At 39.1% G+C, this 26,843-nt stretch overlaps 2 protein-coding genes across 2 annotated transcripts in view; one reads left to right on the top strand and one right to left on the bottom strand.

Annotated features, from left to right (window-relative positions):
- Window positions 1–942: 942 nt before the first annotated feature.
- RIDA (reactive intermediate imine deaminase A) lies at window positions 943–16,708 on the bottom strand. Its single transcript, XM_072603430.1, has 6 exons — window positions 16,579–16,708; window positions 10,574–10,679; window positions 9,924–9,978; window positions 8,621–8,689; window positions 2,849–2,904; window positions 943–1,691 (listed from the first exon to the last, which is right to left on the bottom strand). Exons 1-6 carry the CDS (start codon window positions 16,641–16,643, stop codon window positions 1,632–1,634), a joined length of 411 nt encoding a protein of 136 aa, XP_072459531.1. The 5' UTR covers window positions 16,644–16,708; the 3' UTR covers window positions 943–1,631.
- Window positions 16,709–16,865: 157 nt separating this feature from the next.
- POP1 (POP1 homolog, ribonuclease P/MRP subunit) overlaps window positions 16,866–26,843 on the top strand; it is a 33,597-nt gene continuing 23,619 nt past the window's right edge. Inside the window, exons 1-2 of the mRNA XM_072603429.1 lie at window positions 16,866–16,974; window positions 25,039–25,188. Coding sequence (XP_072459530.1) covers window positions 16,866–16,974; window positions 25,039–25,188 — 259 coding nt within the window. The remainder of the gene's footprint in view (window positions 16,975–25,038; window positions 25,189–26,843) is intronic.

The raw sequence follows: 26,843 nt of genomic DNA, 5'->3' as shown, positions 1-26,843 counted from the left end.
AGGCTATATCTGATTGCTTACTATCTCAGAGGACAAGGAGGGAGGGATAGATTTTGGAACCCAAAACTTTAAAAATGTTTTAAAAAATTAAAGAAAAAGAAACGTTTGGAAAAAAAATAGTTTATCCTTGAAATATAAATCTTTCCCTTTCAGCAACTGTAAATTCCATTTGTTTTGTTGTTGTTTGCTGATGTAAACAGAGCCGAAGTGTTAGGAACATTTTTTCTAGTCCTCTCTCACTCCAGTCCATTCTTCACCCAGCTGTCAAAGTGTTTTTTTTAAAGTACTGATCTAATCATTTCCTCACCCTGCTCAATAAACTCCAGTGGTTCCTTTTTGTCTCTAGGATCAAATATGAACTGTTTGTTTCCCCTACACAACACTCCCATCTGCTGGTTCTATGCCTTGTACTGGCAAACACATACCTACAATTCACCCCTTTTTCAACCTCTCAGATTCTCTGGATTTCCTTCAAGGCCCAGATGGGGCCCCACTGTGAAGTCTTTCCAGTTCTTTGTAGCTATTAGCACCTTCCTTCCCAAATTACCTTGCGTATTTTTTATTTACCCATAAATGTACATGTTTTCCTCCCCAGCTAGACTGCCCAGCTCCATGAGGGCAAAGAGTGTTTTGTTTGTGCCTTTTTTTTTATCCCCAGCACAGCTGAGCGCTTAGGTGTCAAGTAAACGTCTACTGATTGATCTCATTCTCTGCCAGTTCCTAAATTATCTGCTCTCTTTTTATCTTGATAGCTTCCATGATCTGTATAGAAAGAACCACTCCTATTACTTGGCTTTTTAAATCTGTGGCACAGTGTCACTATATGTATTTGGTAAATGGTAACGATGATGAAGAAACCTCATGGAAACCTTTCATACCAAAATTCTGTTTGCTGAGCTATTTTTAATAATGATGTTTCCAAAATGAATGTTACAACACAGCAAATGTTCATGTTTTCATTTTATTTCCATTAGAAAAATGCATTTTGTCATCTAAAAATTTTTGGTCCGTTAACTTCTAACTTTTTTCTTTCCATTATCTCTGCTACATACCCTGGAATTTCAATTAGCTCAAAAGGGGAAATTCTTTAACAGGAAGTAAAGAGTGTTTTGAGGAATTTGCAACTTTTAAATCCTTGGCATTCCATGCAACAAATTGGACTAACGTATAAAATGATTTTTGTTTAATTTTGCTTATAAAATTAGTTAATTATAAAATTTCTGTCAAACATTTCTCAGATAATGAATTTAGTAGAATTTAATTCCAAAAATGTTATTTATTCCCTCTCAGATACAACAATCCACAATTCCTGGGGAAAAGCTTTTTTTTTTTTCATTTCTTGCTGCCCTTTGCTTTTATTAATTTTGTAGAGAGATGCTGTAATTTCTCTACTTCACCTTTCACTTTCAATAGTATGGACATATATATTGTAAATGTTGCATTATAACAGTATTCTCCATCAAATCCTTAGTTTACATTCATATTCACTTCATATGTTATTCCTATAACAGAAATTCCTCCATAGCATTTCATTAAGGCTTATAATTTCCAACATTAATTTCAAGAATTAGAAGTAAATTAGTCATTTATCCCACACCAAATGTAACTGGCAAAACAGTGGAGAACATGACTTATAGTACTGACGTGGAAAGTCCTGTGACAGCTATGGCTTCAATTTCAATACGTGCTCCCTGTGGGAAAAATAACGAAACAACTTATAGGAGATTATGTACCAATGAATAAAGTTCATCATTCTAAAAAAATTACAGTGGTATTCCAGTATTCTCTGTCTCAAGTGTAATGGCATTTAATATGCCCAATAATCAGAAAAAGAAAAGCAGTAAAATTCTTGACAGAAAATAGATATTAAGCTGGAGATGGGTTTAAGTAAATTCAGTGAGAAGACCATCCTTGAAGGGAAATGAATATTGTGATTCTATGTACAGACTAAAGAGCAAATAAACATATATGAACAAGGACAGAACCATCCAAGGACTGACCCAACAAGGAGAAAACACATCCAGACTGAGAGATGTAAGATAAAATGTACTCTGAAAATCAAAGACACATAAGATGATAAAAAGCTCTTAGGAGTGAGATTGGATATATTATACTTGTAGGTCACTTTTATCCAAACAAAGTTCACTGTTTTAGATTGAAGTGGTTATTCTGGGCCTCAATCTAGTGTGAAATCTAGTGCCAGTTGTGTCATTCATTAGGCAATACCTTATTAAAATGAAAATAACACTTTAAAATATCAAATACCTCATTTGAACTTCACAACCAACTTGAGATAGGTATTATCATTTATATAAGCATAAGGAGTGAAATGCAAAAGTTCTCAAATTTTTGGTTTAAGGACCCCTTAATACTCAAAAACTGAGAAGCCCCCACTCCCAAAGAGCTTTTGGTTTCTGTGGTTATATCTATTGATATTTACCATACTAGAAATGAAAATGTCTTAATTTTGACCTCATGGCCCCCCTGAAATGCTTTCAGGGACTGCCAGGGTCCCTGGACCATGCTCTGAGAACTGCTGGTTTAGAAAATATGGGAATAAGGGGTAATATTCAAATGACACAATAAGTCTCTAAGACTTAAATTTCAGAGAAGTGCTAAAATACCTTGGTAGAAGGACCTGACTTTACTATGAGTTCCCTATATCCTTGAAATAAAATCCAGTGCTCCCTCTCTCTATATGTTATATATCATCAAGTGGGTAATACACTCCCCCAAAGGGCATGAATTGCCTTTTTCTTTTAAATTATCAATTAATATTATGTGAGTACTCAGAATATAATGTAGAAATTCATTTGTAAAATAATGTCTCATGTTAAAAATAACTTACTTTTGGCAAAGCAGCAACCTGGTAAGCAGCTCTGGCTGGAAAATTATTCTTGAAATCTGGATTAAAAACAATTACAGATGATATCTCTAGGACACATTTAAAAAAAAACCCACTAGTTAAACATAAAGAATCTTATTAAGTATATCACAGGAAAAACAAGACTGTTTTTCAGATACAGAACATTACATAAAATACTTTGCATCATGATTACTGTGATTCAGTGTTTTTCTATTATAAATGTTTCAACATACTGATAAAAAGATAAAAAGTTTTTTTGATTTTGAACCCTGTGACATTATATTTTTTTTAATGAAACTGATCTTTGAGTTTGACATTCATTTCCCCTTTCCCCCTAGCTAAAAAAAAATAATTTGAGTCCCTACTATGTGCAAGACATTGTGCTGGATACTCTGGTATGCAGTGGTCAATGAGGCATTTTTCTTTTCCCTAAGGAGGTTATAGTTTAATAAAGGGAAATAAGACCTGTACACTGTAACTGTGTAAGACATAAAATTTAAAAGTAACACGTTGACCTCCCAGTTTCTTCAACTTTACCTCCAATGCTTTACTTTCCTACCCCACTTCAGTTACATAGGAACATGGAAATGACTTATAGAATCACTTTACCTCTAAAAAGCTTAACTTTGAAATTCTGCTTTCTAATCCTGAGTACCTAGCATTTTTTTAAACAACTCTGTCACTTTAAAATTAATCTTTGCCTCTGTAATGAGCTTTGATCCCTTGACTTCTCCCTGTTTTTCTAATCTTTCTACTCTGGCTTCACTTGCCTTTACCCTGTGGTTTACAACTTTTAATGTTTCATTATCACTACTCTATAATCCCTTCACTTTACTTATTGTTCCTAACCTGCTAATCCTCATTCCTTTGCAACTCTTATTCTCAAATTTCTCTGTTTCTCCTCTGGGGTGCTGAACAGTGCTAGAAATTGGGCTAATTTCATCCATTAAAATTCATAAATTCAGCCAGGCTTGCTTAACAATTCTTACTAATAACAATGATAGCTGATATTTATAATAATAATTAGCATTATTAAAGTTTGCAAAGTGTGCTATCTCATTTGATCAACCCTATGAGGTAGGTGCTATTTTTCATCCCTATTTTACACATGAGGAAACAGAGCTATAAAGAGGTTAAGGGACTTGACCAGGTTCACATAGTAAGTGTCTGAGACTGGATTATCTTCCTATCTCCAAGTCTAGGGTTCTATTTCACCACCAAATATTTGTATAGCACTTGAAGGTTTGCAGAATAATAGTAGCCCATGCTTATCTAGTGCTTTAGGGTTCCCAAAGTATTTACTTGACAGCAGCCTTGCAGATAGTAGAAGTATTACTATTTCTTGTTCAGAGATGAGGAAATTGAAGCTCTGAGGTTAAGTGACTACTAATTCATGGTCACAGAGTTGTTAAGAATGTGAAATGGGACTCCAATCCAGGTGGTCTTATTTCCAATCAAGTCCTCCGTGCCACACTACCTCCACATGACACTTTCTTCCTGCCAATGTTCCAAAGCTCTCTTTCCTCAACTCATGAGCCACAACTTCAAAGCCTGCCACAAAGATGACATAGATCCCTGCTCTGCTGACAAGACTGAAGTAGCCCAAAAGAGCTCCACCTCCCTTTTTTCCTCTTGGCATCATTCACTCTCTCATCTGGACATAGATGGGAGCTATCTCCATTAGCTGGGACAAATCCTTCAGTTTATGCCCTTGACCCTAATGCTCCCTCAGGTCTTCAGCACTGTACTTGAACAACAGTTACTTTCTCCTGTTCATTCACCTTCACTGGCTCCTTCCCACAAACTTTACTAATATGCTTAGGTTTTCCAACCCCAAAATACCTTTGGTGGACTGTTCTATGTTATGCAGCTCATAATCCTGCCTCTTGCATTTCCTTCTCTAACAATTTTATTGAAGCAGCTATCCATATACAATGCTTTTATTCAATATCCTCTCTTTCCTCAAATCCCTTCAATTTTAGTTTCTGCTGCCACCACTACTGAAACTGCTCTGTCAAGGTCATGAATGACTTAATAATTTACAATTGCCTTTTTCTAGTCCTTACATTGTGACCTCCCTGTAACATGAGATACTGTCAACTGCCCCCTCATCCTGCATACTCTTTTCTCACTTAGCTTCAGTAACATTCCTCTTCTGCTTTGCTTGCTTTTTCCCTAACTTTTTCTCTAACACTTCTCTCTCTTGTTCCCTTCTCATCCTCTGGCCAACTCCTTAAAGTGGATGTTCTTTTAAGAGTCTAACATTGGCTTCCTTTGTCTGAATGCTTTGTATTAGAAATCTCATTCAGTCAGTACCTTTATGCAGATGACTCCCAAATCTGTAAGTCTAATCCTGACGACTGTTCTGACTTCCAGATCCATCCTTAGGATGTGCCCCCTAGTACTGTAAACTCAGTAAGTCTTACTGACCACTGCCTACCAAGTCTACTCTTTCTATGCTATCCCACCCTTCCCTTGCTCTTCATCACTTCCAGCTTTATTAGGGTAAGCTCGGTTCTCACGTGAATGGCCTCGGGTCAGGTAAAGGTGAGGGCTCTTGAAACCGCTGAGCTCTCACGAGGCCCCCCAGGGAACATCTGGGAATTGAGGAGTGAGACACGAGCTATCTCGTTTTTCCACCTCTTCTCAGTGGAAACTTGCTGGGGAGAGCATCCCACCCTTGAGATTGGTCCGTGGTCTCAGCACACCTGTTAATTGGCTAAGGGGCTGAGAGCATGCACAGTGTCCACAAGTGAACTATGCGGCTGGGAGAGCTTAAATGGGGACAAGAAAGCCTGAGGTTCCCTTTTTCCTTGCTCCTCGGGAGGGAGAAGGGGGCTCCTGTGGGGGGCTCCCGCGGGGAGCACTAGCCCTACATACTGAGATGGGGAGGGTTCCTCTCTCCTCCAGAAGGAGAAGGGGGCTTCATGGGGAGAACTCACCCTGCATGCTGACATGCAGCTAAGATCCGGAATAAAGCCTACACCTCTGTTTGACTCTGGAGGTCTTTTCTCTCATTCATTTATCTGGCTGGCCACCGAAGACCTGATATCGGTAAGATGACCCAGGCAGCCCATGGCAATTAGGTCGGACACAGCTTACTATTAAATTCTTTAATATGTTTAGTGGATTTTTGATCTCACCGAATTGAAGTTCTTTTGGTGCAGGTGGTAACCTGTCCATGTCTTCTTATCCTATTTCCCATGCAGATCTTCCATAAATGATCCATCAAATATGCTGGAGTTCTTTTTCTAGGTCTTTTTGTTTTTCGTGGGATGCTGTATTATACTCTAATTATTTGTTATCCCTTGCTCTTGGCAATGACCAGGCCACTCCATTTTCAGAGCACACATTTCCTTGATAATACATTCCTTATATTACTTCTTGGATTATCACTACAAACTGGCCATAGTCAATCTGTGCTCATCATGTCCCTCTCCAATACCTTTATAGATCACTATAACTTTGATTCTTTAGAGATTGAGTATTTGAAGATTCACAATCATATAGCTTCTTCAGGAGAACATTTGGATTTAAAAGATTTTTTTTCCACTGGATAGTAGCTTGTGTTAAAAGTAGTACCACATAATTTCCCCAAATATAAAAAAGCACACTTTCTTCCTCATATTTAATTGTGCATCCAACTTACTTTCCATATACAGGGTCCATTTCTAGTGTATTTGCTGATGTACTAATTCAAAGCATTAGCTATCCAATGCATTTCATGGACATTCTTCATTAGCTTAGTTGTTTCTAAACTAATTGTTAGACTGCTGTCTTTTGAACAATCAGGAATCTCACTTAAGAACCTCTGTAGTGTTATAAGGTTTCATGCAATCAGCATGACAGCCTCTGCAAAGACTATTCTGTAGGACTGTAATGCCAATTACACAGCACACTTGATGGCTAATTGTATGGTATAATAAGTACTCTATTCATTCAAAACTAAACCTTATTCAAGAAACTAAAGCATAACATTCACAATCAGTACCAGCATAGTAACTTATCACCAGGGTGGCCAGATAACTTTAAACAAAACCTATCATTCAGTACAAAACATAGCACTCAGTCTGTAACATGGTAGACAGCATATATTATAGCCTTCAGTATAGAACATAGCATGCCCCCCACCTTATGCTTTTTACACAATCAGGGGGTCCCAGGCAAGGGTCTTCCTTAGCACAACACATCCCTAGGGGTAGCAGAGAATACCACACACTCCAACCCTAGGTCACAATAGTTTACAATCCCTTCAATCAAAAGAGAGTGCCCAAGTAAAGTCCTCTTGAGTGTGTATTCTTTTCCTCACTCTGCTGTTGCAGGCTTCCACCTGGTTCTCTCACTGCTCCTGTCTTGCTGCAAAGTTTTCATTTTGACTCAGGGCTTACTTCAGAGCCTGTGGCTCCTCCTCCACATCTGAGGGCCCAAAGCTCTGGTTCCTGCCTGGATCCTCCATTCCTGCTCCTTGTCTCAGCTCACTGGGAAGGGACTGCTCCATTCCAAGCTCTCCCTGCTCCTGCCTGACAGCAGGCTCCAGGGGCTCCTGCTCCCAGCTTCTGCCTCTGGGAAAACAAACCTTAACAGGGCAAGAACAATATTTACACACATCACCAGCACCAAAGCACCGAGGCTTCTTGAAACAGCTCTTAAAAGGGGCTTAAGCTAAGCCTCTTTCCAGTGTGTGGGTCTCTGGCCTTCAGCTCAATTCACTTTCACAACTGGGAGGCTCCATCAGCAAGTCTGCTGCTGCTTCTGCTGCTGGGGCCACTGCTAGCCTTCCAGTTTTCTTTTTCATCTTCACTGTCTCCTCTCTTCCTTTTCCTCTTCTAGGTTCACATTCATAGCCTTGGGGCCCCTTAACAATGGCTACCCAGAGTCTCCTTCAGGACATCAAGAGTTCTCAGGAGTGTGCCCCAAGGCAACATCAGTCTCCCAGCTCACATAAGGTTTTGGTTGGCATCTGACTGGCTCAGAGCAGAGAGCCCACATGCACAGCAAGTGCAGCTCCAAGACTCAGCATCTCATTGCCTCAGGGCCCAAAGGCAAGAGAGCCCCAGAGCCTCAATACCTAAAGTCAAAGGAGATTAATCTTTCAGATGTTTACAATTTAGCCTGAGGCTGGGGAAATGAATTTCAAAATAAAAACAAGAAAAATTCCACCTTGTTTGTGGTTACAAGGCCCTCCACTCATGGAGGGAAATTCTCTTCCATGTAGGTACTTGTACCCATTAGATGTGAAAACGTCTAATTCCTTTGAGGAAGATACACCTGCCTATTTTATGACTTGCTTGATGTTAATTATTGGAGGCTTATGGAAGTTAGTTGTCTCTGAGGTTACAATGACAAAGGGATCTTGAATATCTTAACATATTCATAAAACTTTGAAGACTGTATTTTTTCTACCAAGTCAGTTGTAACTATTTCTCTGTGTAACCAACAATCATAGCAGGTTGTATGTTCTTTGTTTTGCTTTTTAGTCAAAATTGAGATTATAACATTAAGTTTGCTATAGAGAATTATTGGCAAAAGCCTACATGTTCTCTTCTCATATTTTCATCAAGAACATCTTTGATACGTGTATAGATCATTCTTACAAAGATTTTATAAATGAAACAGACATAGTTCAGTTTTGATAGTTGTTAATAGTCTCCTAATTGTCCTTTGCTGTGCTGAATACATATTGGTCAATAAATGTTAATTAAACATGATCCATTACTATACTGCACATAAAAGAGAAATAAAGAAGTTACTTACACTGCTTGTAGACTTCATTAACAGCACTGAAGTCATTCATGTCAGCCAGCAAAACAGTAGTCTTTACCACTAGAAGACATAGTTGTTATTATAAGATATTTAATCTGACCCAGAACTTACTCTGGAAACAGAAAAATGTTTTTCTGCCCCTTCCGATGTTGAAATATGAATAGACTAACCATTAAAAAGTAACATTAATGCTTCATAGAGAAAAATGATTTTAATAAGGGAATTTATACAGCATGCTAGAGCAACTCAAAGGAACAAAAAGGTCCAATGACAGCCCTTGGTTGAAAATCTCAAGTGACAGGGAACTCAATGCCTTGTGAGGCAGCCCATTTTCTTCTTTTGGACCTCTCTAATTGTTAGGAAATTCTTTCAACCCATAAGTTTATTATTGTATACTTTCAGGGTGGAACTCTATTAAAATTCTGGAGAAAAAACTGTCATATCTTTTCTTTTATCTCCTTGCTTTTAACCAGGAGGGACTGGCAGTTAATTAAGACTATGTCTGGAACACACATGAGTCTGTCATGAATTCAAGAGGTTTTCTGATCATCTGAGTTGTGAATTGTGCAATGATCCAATAAATCTGATCCAGAGCACTCCAAGTCAGCATCAAAGAAGGAGGCTCCACAGAAGGCAGACAATATGGTAGGTAGAGGGTGACTGACTTGGGCAACTGGAGCTTCAGAGAACAGCTTAGAAAGTTTAAATATCATCTAGTCTGAGACTGGGTGTCAATACCCACTTTTAATTATCTCACCTCGATGTGTTAATGTTCAGTTTGTATATTCTCTGTAAACAGCCTCCAGAAACCCATTTTAGTCATCTGTAGTTAATGGGATTTGGAGCAGAAGGGAAAGAGGGAGTTTATGTCTGAAATAGGCAGAAAAACAGGGAAAGTAGAACTAAAGACTAAGTGGTACAACACAATTGAACCCAGAGAACCAAGAAAGCTTAGGGTACAGCTCAGTTCCTGGGATTCAGGAATTAGGATCAGTGATAGTGTAGAAAGAAGAAAGTAAAAACTCTTTAGCTACAGAGGTTCTTTAGAATTCAGGGCTTCTTGAACTTTTCCACCTGGGAGGTGTAAGCACTCTTTAAACCCCATATGGAATAAAGACCTACAGCTTAAGAAGCACTGTTAGATCAACACCAAGGTGAGCTGGAATTCCCAGGGTGATGAACCTCAATCAGGAAGGTCTAAAACTGGATCTTTCAATAGTAATATGGTCTCCCTATGTGCAACTCCTAATTTTCTGCCCTTGAGCCACTTACAAAGTAATATCAGTAAACTCACCATTAGTGTAATCACAGCCAGCAGCTTTCAGAATTTCCCCCATGTTTATAATGGCCTGTAAGACAAGGCAGAAGGGTGCAAGGTGTTGATGCCATGCAGAAAAGTTGCCACTAACTTAAATCTTTTACTGACTTGCTATTCAAGGACTTTACATGGTAGAACTATTTAGTCTGAACTTCAGACTCTTTCCAGAAAATGAGTTATTAGCATCCCATTTAATTGTCTACTACAAACCAATGAGAAGTCACATTCTCTTAGGTCTTGTTGTTAGGTTCTGGACTCCTTATTAGAGTCTTGTACTGAGCCACTCTCTCCCTGCAAAGATTGTCACTACACTCAGTCAATTTTCACTAGGCCTTGAGTCATTTCTTTGAGGCTCTGAATCTAGATAGGCTAGTTTTGGGATACACATCCAGTTCATCCAGTCTGTTTTGATCTGTCACAACTGTTTTTGAACTGGCTCTTCTGCCCTCATAGCCCTGAGAACTCAGCATCACTTTGCTAGCATAAGAGCAGGTCTTTAGTGGAAAACCTAAGCCAGTTTTAGCTAAGGATATTTCCAAAACATGGAAAATGATGTCACTGAGACTGATTCTGATCTGCTCAGTATTAAAAAGGAAAAGAAAAATCAAATATAAAAAGTAACTTACCTGTTTTGCCTCCTCTACAACCCCTCCTGATACAAGCTGTCCACTTGAAGCATCCATGCCTATCTGTCCTGAGATGTACATGGTTTTGTCTACCAGTACTGCTTGACTGTAATGGAAACAATCAAATATTATACTTTAAAGTCTGAAAGCTTACTAAGAAAATAGTTTTTACCACACAGAGGAGTACTCGTTATATTCTTACTGTATTATTATGCTTTCCCCTTCCCCCCAGAGTAGAAGTAAGAGCACCAACTCCTCCAACACTTCCCTAATTCTCCATAGGGGCAAGTTGAGACCAGCATATACATTCCACAAATGCTCCCTAAGCCTAGATGGGGGCTGCTAGAGGGAAGCACGGCATTCCCATCCCCCCACCTCACTGACCACTGCTCACTTAATTTATAGAGGGGCACACAAAGAAGACATCTTGTCAACAGTCAGCTCATAAGTTTACATTAACCTTAGAAATATTATGGTGACTTCGCATGGAGCTTGCACAGCAGGCTGTTTACAACTTAAGTCAAATGTTTACATTATGTATCATATCTTACTGCTTTATGACCTTGGGCAAATCATTTAATCCCTTTGTGTATTTTCAAACTTTTGAAGTGAGAAGCATATTTGCACTGCCTTAATCTTTAGAACTGTCCTTAAAATGCTGGGATTTGTGAGACTCCTTCAGGAAGTGTTGGTTAAGTGTCACAGTGCCTGGCACAAACTAGCCCCTTGAGGCTCATTGACTAAGGTATTGATGTTAAACTACCAGTTACATTTTGGGAGCAATTCAGCAGAGTACAACAGTATGATTCTGCCTTACACTTTTGTTTTGAATTTGTAGACAGTGGCATAGGCAAGAAGGTGTTTTGGTGAACTGACTTTCCCAAGACAACCAACTGCAAGCATCTCCACGGAATTGATGGGAAACCTGGGTGGCTGTTGTGGTTTGCATGGTTTCTCAATGCCTGCTGTTAGATGAAGACCCAGGTCCAGATCTTAGTACTTCTTTAAAAGATGATCATTTTCGTGCACACCTTATACACTTACATGTATTGATGCAGAAACACGTGTGCTTTTAGCAGATCCATACCAGGTCAGTCAAAAAACACTGAATAAGTGATTAGTAGGTGCCATGCAGTGTGGTAAGGAGACCCGACATGCAAATAACTATTCATGTGCAAGATAGCTACAGTGTAAATAGAAGACAATCCCAGAGGGAAGTGGCGGGGGTGGCAAATTGACTTCCTGCTTTAAGTGAGATTTGAACTAAGGCTTTTCGGAAGCCAGGGCAAAGTATATGAAAGGTTTGGGGGTAGGGAGCATCGAGACCCATATACCATTTTAGAGATGATAAAACTGAGGCTGAGAGGAGTTCAGTAACTTACCAGGATCTTAAAGCTAGTTAATAAATGTGGCAGCATTTGTACTCTGGTCTTCTGAGTGCAAGGCCAGCCTCTGCTGCATCAATGCAAGGAATGGTAAGTAGGCCAATGTCACTGGAACATGGTAAACAGAAGCAATGCCACAGGAAAACTCCAAAAAAGTGTAAGTGGGTTAATAACAGGCCTAGTGAATAATCTGGTTAATAATTAGCTTGACCACTTAAGTCTTAAGTGGCTCAGAAGTGAAGCAGTGATTTAGCAGTCTACCTAATCTGTAATAGTAAACATAAATTGTCACTTCTTGGCCACTGCGTATAGGTGCGTTCAAATGATTTTTCTTATATATACTCTATTAACGGTATGGGTCATATTCCAAACCCAAATTCTCTGGAAAATTTCTATCTAAACCTTGTATCTAAGAATGATATAATAAACTTGAGAGGACAAAAAAAGGAATATGGGTGACATGAAACCCAGCCTCAGGATTCCATATAATGGAGTGACCTGACAACTTGTCTTGATTTTTGAAGTATACTTTTAAAAAATTCAAGAATGAATTTTGGCTGGTGCAGTCTGATGAATATGTTAATAGTTAAAAGTGATTTCTGTCAAATGAGATAACATGTAAAGCCCTAACAGTTTAAGTCAAAAGATTCATTACAGCAGTGTGGATACTCCTTTCCTTATGGAAGATCAATGCTGCTTCATGAGAAAGGAATTTATAATTTTCATATTAATTAATATGACATACTAATGAATATACTAATAATTTAGTTTTCTCAAGAGCTGCTTTTTTCACATTGTGAGTCACTCACAATGCAGCTTTAACTGATCAATCAAACCTTGATAAGGCTCACAATCACTGGCATCCTTCTGCCTACGTACCAAGATTGTAGAACCTGTTCCTGCCACAGAACTCTGGTCCTATGGCCCACTAAATAACAGACCCCCAAGGACTTGAGCAGCATTACCCCCACGGGACTCCAGACTTGACTGTTTGTAATCCACCTTCCCCCCTCCCTTCTCCCTTCCTACTTGTGATTTATGTATATAATCTTTCTTCACTTCACCAAGGTGGAGTTCTGATCAGGAGAATTCCTGATTTGCAAATCTATTCCTCATAATCAGACTAATTAATTAAATGGCTACCTGGTTACTGGCACTTTGTCTCTGACCTGCTGTTTCATCATTCTCAAGTTAGAGACTGCCAATTACTCAGCACTTCCATTGTGCCTATCACCCCCAGGCATCAGGAATGGCTGAAAGAGTTAATGGAATACTTAAAACCTCCCTTGCTAAATTCTCTGAGGAGTTAGGTATCCCCAGACCCAATGCCCTACCTTTTTCCCTGTGAAACCTTAGGTCTAGACCATTTGGTTCCCATAAACTCAGTCCCTATGAGACAGTAACAGGACACCCAATGACACTGTACCCGTGGGTGGTAAGTATAGCAGCCAAAGATTCCCTCCTATAATATTGCATTGGGTTGACTCAGATAATATCAGAGACTTACCAACCTGTCTCACAGTCCCATTCTTAAAAAATTCCAACCGAGTCTCCGCCCCTCATCCAACCTGGTGACTGAGTTTACTGGGAAACACCATCTCCAAAAACACTCCTTGGAACCATGGTAGAAGGCCCCTTGGAAGTCCTGCTCACAAATCCCCACTGCAGCCAACCTCTGGGAAGTGGAGTTCTGGATCCATCTGGGAAAACTTAAAAAGGCAGTACCGCTCACTTGGATTTCAGAACCCACAGGTGATCTGACATTAAAGATTAAACGGATCTGAAGCAGCTGACTTCTGAGGTGGACAGCTGTTCCAAGATGCCCAGGATGAGAAGACGACCACAGTTGATGTAGACCACCAACTTCAGAAACCACATGTGAGCTAAGGTTTACAGTTACTCCATGTATGAACTAAGCCTTTTTTCCCCCTTGCTAATGTCCACTTAATCTCTTTATGTTCATGGAAGTAGCAGGTTTTTTTCTTTCACTTGTATGTTGTACTTAACTCTTTAAGTTGTGATTTAAGTTGTGATTAATGAAAATTGTGTTATCTAAGGGAAAAATTCCTTGGACTGTAATTTGTTTTTGAGTTTTGATTTCAGGAAGAGTTGTCTGAATTGTCCCAAAGCCAATGATAGAAAATGGCATGTGCTGCAGTCTGAGGACTGCCAAGATAGATGTCTGTACCTGGGAAAGGTGGTGAGGATTTAGGACACAGCCTAGATAGGACCCTCCTGACTTTACTTCCCCATTTGTAAGGTAGTTTAAATGGAAGATCTTTCCCATTCAATAATAGGCCCATGAGACCTGCCTGGGTCACACATGGTGCCTGTGGTGGGAGGAGCTTGTTGAATTGTGGAACAGGAAGGTGTAGAACAGGAAGAGGTGGAGCTAGAGCAGAGCTGAGAGGAAGTTAGTCATGAGAGCAGCCAGAGCTAGGAAGGATGCAGGCAAGCAGGCAGCTGGCTAGTGTGAGTGAGAGAGCTTGTTTGTGATTTGTTTAAGAGAGCTGATTTGTGGGAAGCCTGGCAGGGGGAAGGAAGGCTTGAGGCCAGTGTTGTTCTCTGCATTGTTATTGTGTATAGATTTTTGTCACTACAGTGGATTTGGCTTTATGGTATCTGAATAAATGTTTTGGTTCTGTCTGTATTTTGTGATTCAGAATTGCACCTGGATATTCATGGCCTCTTTAGGCACTGTGAACATCACACTGGTCTGGAATCAAACAGAGTTAAGGGAATTTTCCTGTTATATAATAACTTTGTCTCTCTTTTTTTTCCTTTTATAGCAAATTTCTATAACCAAGAAAGTTTTCAAAAATCATGTTTCGTGAATATTATCAGCCTTCAAGGGTCATTCTGACCTTTTTTGGCAGAAAAGAGGGATGAAGAAAGAATTTATAATTTTCATATTGGTCTATATGATATGTGTAATAAATATACTAATAATTTAATTTTCTCCAGAGCTGATTTTCCAGGTTGTGGGTCAGACTCACAATACAGCTTTAATTGATCAATCAAACCTTGACAAAGCTCACAATCATTGGCATCCTTCTGCTTGCATACCTGAAGTAAAGGGAGTCAAAGACTGTGGAACCTATTCCTGTCACAAAACTCTGATCCTATGATACGCTAAGTAACAGATGCCCAAGGACTTGAGCAGCATTACCCTGACAGGACTCCAGAACTGATTGTTTGTAATCTGCATTTTGCCTCTCTTCCTACTTGTGATTTATGTATATAATCTCTATTTTCACTTCAGAAAGGTAGAATTCTCATCAGGAGAATTGCTGATTTGCAAATCCATTCCTTATAAGAAACTAATTTATTAAATGACTACCTAACTACTGGCACAGTCTCTGGCCTACAGTTTTCATCTTTCTCAGGTTAGAGACTGGCTCCATAAAATCTAGTTAACACTCAACACATTAGTGGGTTGCATGAGCTGCAGTGACCAATTGAAAATTCAACATCTTGTGGTCAGCAACAACTGATTATGGACTGATAATTATAAAACTTGATTACTACAATTTTAGATAACAATCTGTAAGAGTGAGCACCACATATCTGCATGTTTAAAAACAGTTTATCAAGGTGCCTAGCACAGTTGCTGGTCTTGAAAAAACAATTAATGTTTATTTAAAGTAGAAATTCTTCTGATTTTAAAAACTAAATAAATCATTTTTATTATACTGTTAGGTTTACTAAATTTTTGAAACTTGTCACCCTTATTTGCCTAGCTTGTCCTGCAGCAGTTTGCCCAACAGAGGCTTGCTCAGTTTGCATAGAACTGTTTTGGTCAGGTAGCGGAAAAGCCCAAGGCAAGCCAACAGGTTCAGTTCCAAGGATAGATTTCTGGGAATCTGTGAAGTTGTATGGGGAAAAAAACCATATTTTTGCCCCACTAAACTCTTAACTAACATTTAACATTTCTTTCAATTATTTAAAAAAAAATTACTTTGAGAAAGGGTCCAGCAGACTGCCAAAAAGGTCTTTGACACACAAAAAGATTAAGAACCCTTGGCTTAAAAAGAGACACAGGGAAATCGGTCAAAGTTCGCAGCACTGTGGGAGATGGCTTGAACGTGAAGTCTAAACGACCAGATAGGAGTTCTGGTTCCTACACCTCTTTATTTACAAGCCTGTGCTTTCAAGCCAGGAAGATCTTTAAGTTACCTTTCAGCCCTAATGTTCTGTGCATCCGAATTTGCCTAAATACCCGCGGCTAGCCCGCAGAAATCCTCGTTGGTGGTCATGCTAGGGTGGGAAGTGTGGGGGTAGTGGTAGTAGTAGTACCTTTCCTTTCTGGATGCGGGAAGCACATTAATAGTATGCAAAATCCTTTAACAGTAATGTAATCAAGATTTCCAGAGGCTTTGTTTTCTGTTAACTTCTCTAAATATAACGGTTAGTGAGCAGGTTTAAAATTATATTCCGCATTTGATGCCACAGAGGATGGCGCTGGACAGCAGGGACCTGCCTTCCAAGCCCAGCTACGCCACGGAGCAGCGGTGTAACACGCCCTCCCTGGGCCTCAGTTTCCTCATCTGTAAAAAGGGTCCTGTTCAGCTCCAACCGCCCCCGCGGAGGGCACACAAGCCCCTCCCTACACGTGGTTACCTGTAGGGTCCGATTGCACCCGGTGCTCTCGTTGTGCTGATCACTTTCTTAATCAGGGACGACATGTCTGAATTGTATCTTCTGTAGCTTCTTCCAGGTGAAACGAGCACGGAAAGTGGAGAAGATTCGCTAACGGCAGGTTCTTCTCCTTGGCCAGACCACCCAGATCAAGCAAAATCAACTTTTTGTCCGAAAGAACACGCCCCACAGGCGGAGTCTCCGAGCCTTCTGGGAGTTGTAGTCACCCAGGAACGCCGAGCCTCGCGAGGAAGCCCTTCTGCGGGCGCATGCGCTCTGCATCTTACCTGCCGTGCACGCTGCTGGGGAGGCGCCGGCTCCCGAGACCCGAAGCTGCTGCGTTTGGGCCCAGGGTGGTTCGCGGAACGCTGGCTCCAGGTAGGGGTTGGGCCCCACGGGCAGATTGGGCTAGCGAGGAGGAGGAACAGCGCGAGGTCATGTCAGGCTCGGGCTGTGGCTACAGGCTGGGACCCCGCAGCCCGGCACTGCCCCCCACACCCTGCGCGCGCTGCGCGGCTCCGACCCCAAACGGGCTCAGGGCCGGAGCCGTGGTGCGTGGAGGCGGGGGCCCTTCCGGCGCTCGAGCGCACTGCGGCGGAGCCTCTGTGGGACACCCACCACGTGCCCCGTGTGCATTTCTAAGTGACCCCGTGGGCCTCCGCATCCCCCTCGCTAGAACGGGCCGGGGGCGCTGCATGACCTCTCAGCCCCCGGTCTGAGATCTGAGCGGCCCGGCGGCCCGCGCATCCCCCCGGCCTCAGACTGCCGCGCCCCCAGGACCGCCTCCCCAGCCTGCCCCGCGGCACTCCCAACGATAGTGCGTGTCTGCGTAGCCCTGACTGCGGCCGGCAGGGGCTTGGCCGCGCTCTTTACGGATGCCGTCTCGTTTGGTGCCGACGGCAGCCCCGGTCAGCTAGCTGACCGACTCCGGATCCCACCCTGTGCGCTTGGTCTCCTCAGCCTCGGACAGCGCCCGCACCGTCCCCGTCGTCACCACCTCCTTCCCCTCCCTCTCCCAGTCGGCCCCTCGTGGTTCTGCGTGTAGCTCGTTACGTACCGCTGTCTGTCCTCCTCGGCGCTTCCAAGCGGCACGTAGTAGGTGTGCGCTAAACGTTGATTGATTCTACTTCAGACTGCCCGGACCAACTGAGGCCCCCCAGACCCCATCCCCAGGCACCGTTCAAACAGCTCCTGAGTTAGAGAATGTTTTAGGATCTGCCAAACTTGACCAATACGATCACAACAACCCTGGGACTTAGGCTCTGTTATTATGCCCATTTTACAGGTGGTCAGGGTCACGCAGGAAATATCTGAAGCCGAATTGGAACTTAGGTGTTTCCGACTCCAGGACTAGCTTTCTCTGTACTTTGCCGCCTGGTTTTACTGTTGAGCAGGAGTGAGTTTGTAAAACTCTAGTAATATAAGAGCCATTCTTCATTCAAAAAATGGGCAAAATATGCGTACACGTTTTTAAAAATTCAGTTTTATTTTCAATTCCAGATTCTTCCCTTCCATCGCCCCTTTGAGAGGTCAAGAAATACAAAACCCATTACAAATAGGAAGACATGAAAAGCAAATTTCTGCATTAGCTGTATTTTAAAAACAAAAAAGAAGCTTCAGTCTGTGCTCAGAGTTTACCAGCTTTCTCTCTGGAAGTAGACAGCCTGTTTTTTTTTTTAATCATGAGTCCTTTGGAACTGCTGGGTCACTGTTGGAGGAAGTCTTTCATAATTCATTATCTTTACAGCATTGCTGTTGCTTTGTAAATTGTTCTGGTTCTGTCCCTGTGCTTTGCATCAGTTCATACAAGTCTACCCAGCTTTTTCTAAAACTCTCCCCTTCATCGTTTGTTATAGCACAATAGTATTACCTCACAATCATATCCCACAACTTGTTTAGCCATTCCCCCATGGATGAGCATCCCCTCAGTTTCCAATTCTTTGCCACCACAAAAAGAGCTGCTATGAATATTATTATACATATATGTCCTTCTTCTCTTTCTTTGATCTCCTTGGGATACAGACCTAGTAATGGTATTGATGTATAGCCTTTTGGGTGTAGTTCCAAATCGTTGAGCCAGTTCACAATTCCACCAGCAGTATATTAGTGTCCCAGTTTTCTCTCATTGCCTCTAGTATCTGTCATTTCCTTTTTTGTCATGTTAGTCAGTCTGATGAGTGTAAGGTTGTACCTCAGAGTTCTTTTAAATTGAATTTCTCTAATTATTAATGATTTAGAGCATTTGAATGTCTTCCTCCTAAAACTACCAAACAAGGCAATTTCTCCATGTTTGAAATCAGTTATAATTAGAAAAATGCAAATAAAGCAACTCTGAAGTGCCATTTCACATCCATCAGATCAGCAAAGTTTACCAAAAAGGGGAAGGGACTATGTGAAAACTGGCACACATCAATGCACTGCTGGTGGAGCTCTGACTTAGTGTGGCCATTCTGGAGAACAGTCTGGAATTGTGCCCTGTCACCCAGTCCTCAGTTGTTCATAACCAACCACACCACCCCTACCCCCACCCTCATACCCATCCCCACTCCAAACAGATCCTAATGCTCCCTGGCCACCTTCAGTCTATTTTTAAAGGGAGGCTGCATTAGTGTCATAATATTAGATAAGCAGTTTTTTCTGTTTTTTGATAAAGTGGCTCTTTACCTCAGATAAAATAAGTTCTAGCCAAGTTTACTTTTTCATGACAGTGTAGTTTCATTTCATGAGAGGTATCATAATGTAGTAGATAATGTTGGAATTGGTCAGGAAGGCCTGGGTTCAAATTTCACCTCTGACACTAAGTAGTATTACTCTGGGTAAATCATTTAACCTTCCTCATCTGTAAAATGAGGATAACAGTAGCACCTACATCCAAGGGCTGTTGTAAGAATCAAATGAGATTTTTTTGTATATATAAAGTTTTTCACAATCAAATTCTGTATAAATATGAAATGTTACTATCACAGTTAAATGTAAATATTTTCCATTCTTCCATTCTTGTTTTACAACCTCAAAATTTAGGTATATTTCAATAGTCAAGAATAGTCCAATATTTTTTCTCTTTTTATTGTACATAGATAAATGATAAAGAATTGAAATAGTCCATTTTTACCTCTTCCCTATCATATACGTAAATTGAATTCTTTTGACAGCCTAAATAGGTCAGTTTTAAAAGTGGTTAGTGTAATTCAACAATATATTCTTTACAGAAAACACACTTGAAATATAAAGATTCATATTAAGTTAAAAATGAGGGGCTAGCACAATTTACTTTGTTCAGGTAAATTTTTAAAAAGCAGGGTAGTGCTCATCTCAGAGAACAATTACAGTAAAAATTAATATGGATAAAAGATCAACAGGGAAACTATTCTACTTAAAAGACTCCATAGATAATGAAATCATGGTATTATTGCATACTATGCATATGCACTGAATGATATAGTGTCTAAATATTTGAAGGAAAAGTTAATTGAATGACAAGAATAGACAGTAAAACTAAATAGAGAACTTCAGTGTACCATTTTTATAGCTAAATAGACCTAACAGAAAGATAAATAAGTAGTGTCTCTGGTGATCATTGATCATGATTGTGGTGTGTGTGGCATCTTTACAAAAATTTTTTGTGAGCTAAGGCATAAGCAAACTCAGAGAAAGAAATTTTAAACTTATCCTTTACTGACTTCCAACACAATGAAAATTACAGTGATGTCCAGTTAAAGAAAGCATTCAAACCCAAGTGTAGACCAATACTAAAGAACTGGTTGGTCCAAGACCAGTCATAAAAATGAGATAATTTCATTAAAAAAATGACCACATTGAGACAGCATACCAAAACTTGAGGGATGTACTCAAAGTAGTCTGTAGGGAAGATTTTTTTATATTAAACATTCATGAGCAAAAAAGAACAGATCAATTAAATTATTTGTATAACTAGTAAAAGTTAGAAAAGCACCAAGTAAAACCCAGCTGAATGGAAAAATGGAAATTTTACAAATCAAGAAAGAGAAAAACACAATTGAAAGCAAAAAAAAACACCATTGCATTGGTAAAACTTAGAAAGTAACTTAAAAAGAAGATTATTCAAATAGGTAAGCTTAGCTAATCAGATTTAAAAAATTTTTTTTTTATTTTCAGTGTTCTACAATCACTACTATATAACTTAGATTTTTTTTCCCTCCCTCCTCCTCCTTCCCCCCTACATCTCCCTTTCCTTCCTGAGACGGCATACAATTTTATATAGGTTCTACACATACTTTGCTATTAAATACATTTTCACCTTAGTCATGTTGTATAGAAGAATTAAAATGAATAGGAGAAATCATATAACAAACCAAAACATAATACAAAAGAAAATGATCTGCTACATTCTGCAATTGAATTCCATAGTTCTTTCTCTGGATGTGGAAGGCATTTTGCTTTAAAAGACCATTAGAAATTTTTTTAAGTCCTCGCACTGCAGTGAAGTTCTAAGTCTACCAGAAAAAATCCTCACGTACTATGGTTGTTGCTGTGCACAAAGTTCTCCTGGTTTTGCTCCTTTCACTCAGCATCAGATCATATAAGTTTTTCCAGGCCTCTCTGAAGCCTTCCTGTTCATTATTTCTTATAGTGCAATAGTATTCCATTACATTCATATACAGCAATTTATTCAGCCATTCCCCAATTGATGGGCATCCCCTTGATTTCCAGTTTTTGGCCACCACAAACAATGCTGCTAATAACTATTTTTGTACGTGTGGGACCCTTTCCCATTTTTATGATCTCTTGGGGATGCAGTCTTAGAAGCGATATTGCTAGGTCAAAGGGTATGCACATTTTTGTAGCCCTTTGGGCATAGTTCCAAAATGCTCTCCAGAATGGTTGGATCAGCTCACAATTCCACCAGCAATGAATTAGTATTCCATCTCTCCCATATCTTTGCCATAATCAGATTTTTTTTTAAAAGGAATGGAAGACCAGATCATGAATATGGAAAAAAATGAATAATTAATCACAAATGAAGAGGAAATAAAAGATGTTATTAGAAAGTTTTTTTGCCTGACTATGTAGCAACAAAACTAATAATGTTTATAGAAATGTAAAGCACCCAAATTAGTAGAGCAAGAAATGAAGAATTTAACCCAATTCAGAAAAATAAATTGTACAGCCATAAAAGTGAATCTTAAAGTTTATTTAAAGAACAGATTGTTCTGATACTACATAAATTATTTGCAAAAATAAAGAAATCCTATCAAATTCCTTTCCTGAGATGAATATGGACCTCATATCTAAATGAGAGATCAGAGAAAGAAAATTATAGCCCAGTCTTACTAATGAATCTCATTATAAAACTCTTGAGTAAAATATTAGCAAAGAGACTATAGGAACATATTAAAAAAGATTGTATACTAGAACCAGCTTGAATTTATACTTGCGGTATAAATCAGGGTTGGTTCAGCGTTATGAAAATTGTAAACATAAGAATAGCAAAACCAAGACAATCACAGTTATATAAATAGATGCAGAAAAAGCTTTTTACAGAACAGCATTCATTTTTGTTTTAAAACTTTTTTAAGACATTAGTAATAAAGGGACTGTTAATACAGCAAGTTGAAGCTGAAGAACAAGCATTGTTTTTAATTGGTAAGTAGTAATCTCCAGTGAGATCACAGATGAAGCAAAGATGTCCATGCTGAATGCAGTTATTTGATACAGTTCTACACAAATTATCAGCAATAAGAAAACATTGAAGGAATATGTACACTCAAAGAAGAAGCAGAATTACTACATTTTGTAGATGTTATAATGTTTTAGAGAATCCTAAAGATTCAGGTTAAATAGTTAATCACAGAGGTAGGATATGAAGCAAGCCCATAAAAATCAGTAGCCTTTCTGTATATCTCCAATTAAACCCGACAGGAAGAGATAGAAAAAGAAATTCCTTTCAGAGTAACTGCAGAATGTCTTAATCAGAGTCCCTTCTACATGCCAGGCACCTTTCTGAGTACAGAGGATACAAAAAAGAACCTAGAATGGGGACATAATTCAACTGATGGGAAATGAGAAGTTAGCTGGAAAGTTCTGAGCCCTTTATGAAGGAAGGCTTTGGGAGGCATTTATTGCACTGCCCTCCAGCCTTCCATCAGAGGAGAAAGACAGTGGAGAAGGTGCTGAATATAAAAACTGAGTTAATCTCCATGGTGATGAGATTTCTGGTGATGAGTTTATCCTGGAGAAAGGCATGGTATTTGAGAGTTGAAACCAAACAGAGAAGCTGATTGAAAATGCAAATGTTTAAAGTATCCAGAAGTCCTCTTACTAAGTCACATGGGAATTCTATGAAGAGAGTTGTAAAACACTTTAAAAACAGACTTAAAAAATTAGAGATATCAGATGCTCATGATTGGATTGTCAGTATAATAAAAACACAAGATTACTAACCAAAGTAATTTACGGATTTAGTGCTATACCAGTCACACTAACAAATAATTACTTTATAGAACTTGACAAAATACTAAAATTAATCTGGAAAAAAAATCAGTAAACATTTATTAAACATTATATACTGTGTTGAAGCCCTGGGGATACAAAGAAAAAGCAAAAACTTCTAGAGACAGTATATATAAATCTGTAGCTAGAAGATAAAGATACAGTATACAGAAGTTAACCTTACAGGGGATAACACTAAGCCAAGAACCTCAAGCAAGGGAAATAATGGGGAAGGGGAATGGGAAAGAAAAAGGAGTTGTGGGGGAGTTGTAGTACCACATCTCAGACTATAACCTACAAAGCAATTATCATTAAAACTACTTGGTGCAGGTTAAAACATAGAAAATTTGATCCCTGGGAGAGATGAAGTACACAGAACCCAGAAGCAATGGAAGAGGAGTAAATAGAATGTGATGAATAAATTCAAGAACATTCACTTACGGGAATGAAATATTCAACAAAAACTGCTAGACAAGCTGGAAAACAATCTGGCAGAAATTAGGCTTAGACTGACAGCTTAGATATTTACCACAATAATCTCCAAAAGGAGGACAATCCAGATATGAAAAGTCATGTCAGATATTACAGTAGGAGGAAAGGAAATACTTACTGTAGCTTTGGTTAGGGAAAGAGTTCTTGATCCAGTAGGGGATAGAGAGAATAAAATGAACAATTTTGATTGCATAAAATTGAAAATTATTTACATAAAATCAGTGCAGCTAAATTTTAAAGTCAACTACAGAAAAAAATCTTTGCAGCTAATTTCTCTGATAAAGACCCTTTATGTTTTAGAAGGATTTGATGCAAATGTATAAGAACAAGGGCACTTCCCCAAGAGATAAATGGTCAGATCATTCAAACGGAATTTTCAAGAAGAAATGCAAACTCTTGGCAACCAAATTAAAAATACTCTAAATCACCAATAGGAGATGCAAAAACACTTCTGAGAGTCTACCTCATTTCCATCAATTAGACTGGCAGTGATGAAAAAAAGATTAATGACAGCTGTTGGAGGAACTGTGCTCAGTTGGCAGAACTGTGAATTGGTATCACCATTCTTGAAAGACAGTTTTGAACCTATATACCCTAAAGTTACTAAACTACATAGCTTTTGACTCAGCAATAACACTATGCTATATAAAGCTATATAGTCCAAAGAAATCAGAGGGAAAGGATCCTCTACATAAAAATATTTGTAACAGTGCTTTTTGTTGTAGCAAAGAACCAGGAACAAAGAGGGTGCCCATTAGTTGAGGGATAGTTGAACAAATAATAGTACACAAATGTTAGTATTGTACAAAATGATTTTTTTAAAAAACATTTTCAGAGAAACCTAGAAGCACTTACATGAACTGATACAGAATGAAGTGAGTAGAACTAGAAAAGCAATTTATACATTGACTACGGTGTTGTAAAGGAAAACAGCTGAAAGACAAGGAAGGGATTTGGGGAAGGTGGAATGAGGAGATGATGGGGGATTGGTGGGAATAGTGATAATTATATACCAGAAAAAGGAGAAAAGAAAGATAGAGATTCCATAAAACATTTATACTTAGAAGACATTGTACTTACATAATAGAGGTTCGTAATGTCATATACAGTTTTTTTCCTTCATGTTTGGAATAATAAAGGAAATGTAATTTAAATGTAGTTAACCTTTAGTTAATACTTCACTGCACTTTGCAAACAGTGGTATGTAGATAACATGGAATGTTTGCTGGAAGTTCCAGTTCTTTGTATAACCTTATTGCACTCAGTAAATACAATATTGCTATTTTGCCGAAAGAAATATTAAGAATCTAAATATTTTCTCTGGCATCACTTTGGGTAAATCATTAATCTGTCCATTATAATATTTGTATTGTTAAATCAAGTTTTATTGGTCATTCTAAGTAAAATTATTCTAACATGTGTTGATTTTTTATGTAAATTCTCACTTGATCTTACGGTAGTGTATGGATGTTTCTTTTATAGAAATGTCTAATGCAAGAGAAAAGAAACATGCCAAGAAAATGAGAAACCAACCAGTCAATGTGACCTTATCTTCAGGTTTTGGAACTGTGGAAGAGAGAGGAGTGAAACATCATAAAGGAAATGAAAAGTCTTTCCAATATCAAAAACAAGGTATTATTTGTATATTTCCATTTAGATTGAGTTGTTTATGCCAGACTGTTTTGGTAGGTGTTATATAAATAACAAATTGCTTAAATTGTAAGTATAATGTGCATTTTTAAACTGCTATATATTGTTTTTATCCTGTAGAATGTAACCTCTTTCAGGACAGAGACTCTTTAATATTTTTCTTTGTAGCCATAGTACATACTGTAGACACAGATACTTATTTCTTTCACTAGTAAAGATGATCATAAAATTTTAATGTTATTACTAGCAGTTGTAAATATTACTTAGTACCAATCTAGGGTTATAACTCAAGAGAGTAGAATCTTAAGGGAAGAAGGGAGAAGTAGGACCCAAGGGGCCGGAGTGAGGGAAATGAAGAGTATGAAGGCAAAGGATCTCATCCTCTCTTGTCTTCTCTAGATCATTGACTCATCAGATAGTTCTTGACTATTGGTAGCTTTAGCTTCCATTGATTTCTTTGACCTACAGACATTTTCATCTCACTTATTTAGATCTTTTTTTCCCCTAAACTCTGCTGTGCTCTTGAGCTTTCTTTGTTTTTCTTCATCACAAAGTAGAACTCTAAACTAATAGCACTGCATGGGTCCACGGCCCCCTCTAACGAAGTGGACCTCAGATCTTGCTCACAATCTGAGATGTCCCTGGTTCCCAGCACCTTGTTTTTTTTAGTGTTTGAAACTAGGTTCGATACCTGCACACTCTGGAGAGGCAACACAAAATACAAAGTCCCATTGGCTGATAAACCTTGTTTTGAGGATCAGAAATGATGTATCAGTCAAAAAATGGTATATCAGAAAGGGGAGAAGGGGGAGGTCACAGGTTGGGCGAAGCACAGGACATCTCTGTGGTCATAAGATGGATAAGGCAAGAGTCATCTTCAGTGACTAAGTAGTCACAAGATGGTCACCTGCTCATATTGGATGAGAGAGCAGTCTGGAGGTATGAAAATAAATTGGGGAAGTTTCCAAAGAAACAAGCATCACACTGTGGTTGGGTTTGGACATGGAATTTGAGCAAAACATGATGGAGATATCTTTGTCAGCATTCTTGTGGTTGCACAAGTGAGCTTCACAACTAGTAAACAAGTGATGAGTGTTGGATTAAAGTTTGAGACCTATTATAAGAATCTGTCTTATCTAATTATCCCTGTATGATTTATGTAAAGTATCAAACTGATTAATCCTGATTGGAATAGACTAGGGCTTCAAATGAGTCATTCCTCACAGTTCTATGAAGAGCACCTTGTGATTAGCAGTGATCAGGCAGCCTCCCTGAAAGACCTCAAGAATGCAGGGACTTACCACATTTGGACAGCTTGTAAAGCAATTGTTAAGGAATCTGTCCTCGCAGCAAGCCTCAATCTGCTTCTCTGAAGCTTTGACCCTGTGTTCCTAGGTCTGTCATCGGGGGTCCAACAGAATGAGCATCATTCCTCTTCTACATGATAGCCTCCCCGTGTTTGAAGGCAGTCATATACTTGTTATGATTATTTGTACATGCTTCCTGTGCCCTAACTGTAAATGCTCCTGTGGGACTGTAGGGGCAGAGATCTTGTCTCCTTTGTCTCTGATCCCTTACAGTGCCTGGAATGGTGTTTTGTACCTAATAAATACTCAGTAAATATTGTTGAGTGATTG

Source organism: Notamacropus eugenii, chromosome 4 (genome assembly GCF_028372415.1).
Source record: "Notamacropus eugenii isolate mMacEug1 chromosome 4, mMacEug1.pri_v2, whole genome shotgun sequence".
NCBI classification, from domain to species: domain Eukaryota; kingdom Metazoa; phylum Chordata; class Mammalia; order Diprotodontia; family Macropodidae; genus Notamacropus; species Notamacropus eugenii.
Note: the sequence above shows the minus strand (reverse complement) of the source record. Positions and strands in the feature narration are given on the sequence as shown.

Bases quoted from the DNA above. Each gene is read 5' to 3' on its own strand.
- RIDA (XM_072603430.1), bottom strand. From the start codon at position 16,643: ATGTCGTCCCTGATTAAGAAAGTGATCAGCACAACGAGAGCACCGGGT. The intron at 10,680-16,578 runs GTAACCACGTGT...TTTCCATTACAG, and splicing joins GGTGCAATCGGACCCTACAG to TCAAGCAGTACTGGTAGACA. The intron at 2,905-8,620 runs GTAAGTAACTTC...TTTTTAATCCAG, and splicing joins TAATGAAGTCTACAAGCAGT to ATTTCAAGAATAATTTTCCA.